Source organism: Phyllobates terribilis, unplaced genomic scaffold (genome assembly GCF_046119375.1).
Source record: "Phyllobates terribilis strain yellow unplaced genomic scaffold, ASM4611937v1 Scaffold_6295__1_contigs__length_45500, whole genome shotgun sequence".
Classification (NCBI taxonomy): domain Eukaryota; kingdom Metazoa; phylum Chordata; class Amphibia; order Anura; family Dendrobatidae; genus Phyllobates; species Phyllobates terribilis.
Window position 1 is genome coordinate 18,982 of NW_027369039.1, and position 6,003 is coordinate 24,984.

A 6,003-nucleotide genomic window follows, 5' to 3' on the forward strand; every position below is an offset into this window, starting at 1 on the left:
ATATTTTTAGTGCACTCTCCAGTACACTACCAAGTGCACTACTTAGTGTATTGCTAGTGCATTTGTGAGTGCACTACTGGTGCACCCTTAGGGTGCACTTTTCAGTACACTACTGGTGCACTCCTCAATAGTTTACTGGTGCACTCCTCAGTTTTGTGTGCACTACCAAGTCTACTACTGATGCACTCGTGAGTGCACTACCAAGTGCACTTCACAGTAGTGCACTGGTGCACTTTCTAGTAGTTCACTAGTGCACTATCCAGTAATACACTGATGCACTATCATAGTCTGCACAGTCCGCATAGAAAATTAGTTTGCACCTAATTAACCCTCAATATCAAGTAGCACAATATAATCTTGTGCTAGTTCCTATACTGGTCATGTTTCATTGGTAAAGAAGGGTGGATTTTTTGTACACTTGTTGTGGATTAGAGGGGAGTTGAATGGCATGACAATAAAGGACAAGTTTCCAATAATAGCTTGGGGGTTCCAAGGTGTACTCGAAGATAGACCTTAGATTGCTTAATGACATCCATAAAACTACTATCAAGAGTCATAGTGCCATTATGAATACTTGGTAATGCCTTTTGCTCTTATTTCCCTTTCCCTTACATGCCTCCAATTCCTTGCAGTTGAGTTAAGAGTATGATTGAAAGGGAAAGCGATAACTGCTAATGTAGCAAAGAATTAGAGATGACAAATACATAGAATAGGAGGATCTCAGTTGAGATTTTGCCCGTTCGTTTTCAAGCCAAACCCATACGGGAACAGAGGCTGACAACGCTTATCTGATCCAATATGCAGTGGGAGTTGTTCGACACTTTTGAACCACGTGACAGGGAGTTGGCCATGGAAGTCATGGTCTCCAAATAGAACATCAGTGATTCCTTCCCCTTCAGTACCGGGCAGCCAAGCCGCTACCAGAGCTCCCATCTTCTCCAGAAGACGTGGTTCTATAACCAGCGGTCTGCCTGATATCATAACCACAACAGTCGGGATTCGGTCTGCAACAGAGCTGATGATGTCAGCCCCATTGAAGGGGATGGTCAGCTCGGAGTTGTCCCCGGTGAATTCTGCATATGGAGGCTCACCCACTGCTACAATGGCGTAATCGAATCCTCCTCTGCCCAATGTGTCAGGAGATGGCACTTGCTCGTATACCACTTCTGTTTCATCCCCTACAACTGATCTGATCGCGTCCAATAAAGTTGTTCCTGATTCATACAGACACACGTATAAAAACTCCGACCTACCACTGGTGCTAGCCAAACTGACATTATTACTTACCAATGGTTAGTCTGCCACTACGCCCATCCCAAGTAGCAGTCCACCCTCCACATTGATATCCGAGATCGTCAGCGTGCGTTCCAGCAACAAGAATCTTTCTTGCATTCCTGTCCAGCGGTAAAACAGGATTCTTCGGTTCCTTCCCGTTCTTCAGGAGAACCATCGACTTCCGTACTGCTTCACGTGCTAAATCGCGATGTAACTGCACAAGGTGCCTTATTAATTCAGCATACATAGAGCTTCTTCATAGAGAGGAATCTCATGTACTATAACCTATAAAAATCTAGTACAACTATACATAGAGAGGAATCTCATTTCAAATCTCCAAAAAAACTTGAAAAGTGCCCTATATATATGTCAACAACTAATTTATTTCCTTTAGTATTTTCTCAAAATGCACAACACGTAATAAAACACATACATTTGATTAAGATGCAGTTACACATGTACTTTCATGACATGCGCATAATGTTGTCTGCCAAAAGTAGCAGCAAAAAATAGGTGTATAGAAGTAACGAGGGTTTATTAGCTGCGAACTATATAATTCGTACAGACTATGTTAATACACCAATATATTACTGGATAGTGCACCAGTCACTACTATGGAGTGCACTTGATAGTGCACTCGCGAGTGTATAAGTAGTGCACTCAAACTGAGGAGTGCATCAGTGCACCAGTGCATTACTAAGAAATGCACCCTAGTACAAAGAGGAGTGCACTAGTGCACTATTTGGGAGTGCAGCAGTGTGTACTTGTACTGGAAAGTGCACCAATAATATGCTGAAAAATGTACCAGAAACATAAGAAACATCTTCTATAAATAATCAATAAATATTTTATTATTGTTCACACGTCTCAGCAAGAGAAGGGTATGACCAGGGATGGGGTTTCTTAAATTACTAGGGAATAATAGATGCTCTGTAGATAGAATTTGGAATAGCAGCAAAAAACCACAAAACATGACAGGGATCTTGGCAAATAAACAATGACTTTGTTCACTTAAACATGAAGTAGCATCAGCGCGCAAGAAAATATACCTTGCAACCAACTATATCCAGCAGGGAGCTATCAGCGAAGGGTTGTTCAAAAAGACCAGAAACAAACTTTACTCTCAGGATTCTTTCAACAGCATCATCAATCCTAGACATTGCCACATCCCCAGATTCTACTAGAGATGTCAAATCCTCCAGAAACTTTTGGAATCTTAAAGGTACCATCACCTGTACGTTTAGTCATGAATACTTATCTGGTACATGACAGTTTGCTTCCAGACTTGAGTAAGTTAGAATTCAGTTTTACCATGTCGATTCCTGCGTTTACTGCAGTGCAAATGCAGTACCTATAATCAGAACCACGGGGTTCACAAAGTTTGTCAAGTGCTTCCCAGTCTGAAATTACAAAACCCTGCACCACATGTATATCAATGTACATCACTTGAGCTCATCAATTGAATATGATACATCACCATAAGTGTATATACCTCAAAACCCAATTTCTCTTTCAAAACTTCAGTCAAGAGAAAACGATCAGCATGTAATTTTCTGCCGTTCCAGCTGGAATAGGAAGCCATGACAGTGCAGACTCCCTGGGCAATACAATCTGGGTATGGGGCCATGTGGATTTTCTCCAGATCGTCATATGATATTATAGTATTTCCCTCATTTAAGCCTTTGTCTGTTCCGCCATCTCCAACCCAATGCTTTGCACACGCAATAACATTCTTGCTGAAATCATATTAAGGAAATAAGAAACTATATCTATAAGCAAACAAAAGGTAATGGGAAGCAAAAGGCTGTAATTACCTTCCAGCTACGAAAGGATAACCATGAGGGTGAGCTTTTGGAGGGTCACCTTGGAGCCCTGACACGATAGATGTCATCTGTTTCACTATATCAGGGTCCTCACTAAAACTCTCATAGCATCTTCCCCATCTAGGATCTCTGCATACCTATTTTTGGCCAACATAGTTATTGCGCAACAAAGTAGATAGAAGTGTCAATGTCCAGAAATTACTCACAGCTAGACAAGGAGAGAAAGCATAGTGAATTCCACTAGCTCTAACTTCCAGTGCCGTAGCAGCCCCAATCCTTCTAGCCAGATCGCCATCTCTGGATACATACAAGTTCAGACAAACAAGTCGATCACTCGCACTAGAACTCGTAGAATGTAAACGGGTGTATCGGAATAGTTTCAGAGAACCTGGTAGCTCCAAGATTGACATTGTGAGGGAAGATAGTGGCACCGTAGACGCTGTTGTTACCGTGAACGGCATCAATTCCATATATAATAGGAATCCCGAGTCGCGATTCCAGAGCCGACTTTTGAAATCCGTCGACCATTTCAGCCCAATCCGCGGACAAGGCCTGCTCAAACGGACCACTCCCACCCGCACTGAGTATGCTCCCTGCGAACGAATACCTCATTCAGTATTCAATGTCTATGATTCTGCGCAATAATAAACTTTCATATATAAGGTGAGTGACAGGACTGGAGGTCCGATTACCAACGCCCAAGTCTTTGAGGGCGGCGGGGGTGGTGACACGGCGTTCGATCTGAGTCATCTGGCCGAGCTTCTCCTGGAGAGTCATGCGAGAGAGGAGGTCCTTCACTCTTGCTTCAATTGGCTGGTTAGGGTCCTTGTAGACGCATTTGGAGTGATCTATCACCTCCCCCATTTAGTTTTCAGTCTCAGACACAAATACAGTTGAAGAAGATTTTGTTTTCCCGCACAGCTTTCACTTTGCTGCTACTGGAGTCTGGAACTAGTAGTAATTTATGTAGCCTGCGAGGTAGCAGTTGGAAGGTGGGTAATATTTGTTTTTGTTTTTTTGGAAAGGATGAAAGGTAGGTAAATCAGTCGGTCTTTCTTTTTTTCTTTTATATTTTGTTGAATCTCAGTTGTGTATTGTTGTTAGGTGAATTAAGGGGGTTTTGCATGGGATAATATTGGTCATTGAATAAAAAAAACTCTAAAACGAAAAAAATAGTCCCACTATAACCCCTTTGCCTTTCCTAATTGGTAACCCTTGGTTTCTTCTTCTCAATCCATCTCAACCAAACCTTATGGTTGGATCCGAATCAAATTTCTGTTGTCTCTTCTCCCTTCCTGGATCTAGTTACATGTTTTGACTTTTTTTTTTTTTATGACGAAAAACTTCAATAACTGAAAAAACAATATTAGAAAGGTAACAGTCTGGGCACGGCCAACCCGATTACATTAAGATTAACAAAATAGAGAGAGTCGTCAGGCGGCTCGCCCAAAATATGCCAACCCAAGGGAACGAGAAGGCAGGAGAGGCCAGGTAGTCCGCGAGAGAGTTGACTTCCCAGAAGATATGACGGAATTCGATAGGCCAATCCATACGGATTAGGTCTTGACCTTTCGACACAAGACAAAAGAGTGGGTGTTTACGTTCCACAGGTTTATCTAGCAACTGAACCGCAACCTTCGAGTCATTCTCAAGGTAAACCCTCATGTACCCCTTATCCCAGGCTAAGCTGAGACCCTTCACAATGGCCCAAAGTTCGGCTTCGATCACGCTGCAGGAGCCAATGTAGAAAAACGAAACCCGAAAGCCATTGCCCCTCAGAGTCTCTAATAACACCATCACCAGCCGCAATACCCTGACAAACAGTGCCATCGGTATTTAGGTTCACCCAGGTGGCCCCTGACTTCTCCCAATTGATGTAGCCAGTAGTGCGGCTTGGTTTATTTTCATTCCTTAGCCCCATTAAAATGCACCTGGCATAGTGTTACCAACAAAGTCATGGCCCTGAAAAGTTCTGCTATTCCTCCACTTCCAACTCCACCACAAACACGAGGCAAATAAATCAGACCACACTGAATGCTCCTTCCAACTCTCATTGCACTGAATGTTAATCCATAACCATAGCGCGAAGTCGGCAGAGAAAAAGGCATGGAGATGTGTGAATGGGACACACCTAATCCACACATCCCGGATAAGAGGACAGTCACGAAAAAGGTGCAGCAACGTCCCTGGCTCCATATTGCAACCCTGACACACATCCGAGTTAGAGATGTGGTGTCTCTTACGCTCCACATTTGTAAGTACCACCCCCTTAAGTATGAGCATGCAGAAACTTCGAACCAGTTCAGAAGCATTAAGGCACCAAATCCTCTTCAAAATGTGTGAGTCGATCTCAAAATCAATGTCATCGCAACCCAACATATTATAAGAGGATCTCACTGAATAGTCACCCGTATTTGACGGCCCCCACCTCAGCACATCCTCAACCTCCTCATCCTATGAAATTGACACCGCCGCAATTCTTAACACAACCGAGTTTGGTAAGAAATGAGAGAACAAATTCCACTCCCAACCCCTACCCGTCTGCCAGTAAGAGATCACCTTGTTGTCGATAGCAAGAGGGAGCACAAGAACTGTAATGTATGCAAGCAGAGGATCCTCCATAATCCACGGATACTTCCAAAAGCGAATCACTTTACCATTACCAAGGCTCCAACAACAACCTTTCACAACAACCTTTTCCACACCCAATTTAATGCCCCTCTACGTGTGAGAAGGATTGTTGTGAGTTGCTTGTGAGGGTCTGACATACTTAGCTCGGATGACCTCGGCCCAAGGACTATGACACTGTGAAAGAAATCTCCAACCCAACTTGCCGAGGAGTGCACTATTAAGACGACTCATGCTCTTAATACCCAGACCCCCATGCCTTTTTCTTTACAAATTT

The 6,003-nt window shown here is 43.2% G+C and overlaps 1 protein-coding gene across 1 annotated transcript; it reads right to left on the reverse strand.

The window, feature by feature from the left end:
- Positions 1–720: 720 nt before the first annotated feature.
- LOC141250882 (beta-glucosidase BoGH3B-like) lies at positions 721–3,962 on the reverse strand. The gene is made up of 9 exons (XM_073670139.1): positions 3,791–3,962; positions 3,487–3,691; positions 3,305–3,395; positions 3,090–3,235; positions 2,768–3,011; positions 2,587–2,691; positions 2,325–2,507; positions 1,288–1,489; positions 721–1,214 (listed from the first exon to the last, which is right to left on the reverse strand). The coding sequence occupies exons 1-9, from the start codon at positions 3,960–3,962 to the stop codon at positions 721–723; spliced, it is 1,842 nt and encodes a 613-aa protein (XP_073526240.1).
- Between the last annotated feature and the right edge of the window lie 2,041 nt (positions 3,963–6,003).

Bases quoted from the DNA above. Each gene is read 5' to 3' on its own strand.
- LOC141250882 (XM_073670139.1), bottom strand. From the start codon at position 3,962: ATGGGGGAGGTGATAGATCACTCCAAATGCGTCTACAAGGACCCTAAC. The intron at 3,236-3,304 runs GTGAGTAATTTC...GGCCAAAAATAG, and splicing joins CTTTCTCTCCTTGTCTAGCT to GTATGCAGAGATCCTAGATG. The intron at 2,692-2,767 runs GTATATACACTT...CATGTGGTGCAG, and splicing joins AAGAGAAATTGGGTTTTGAG to GGTTTTGTAATTTCAGACTG.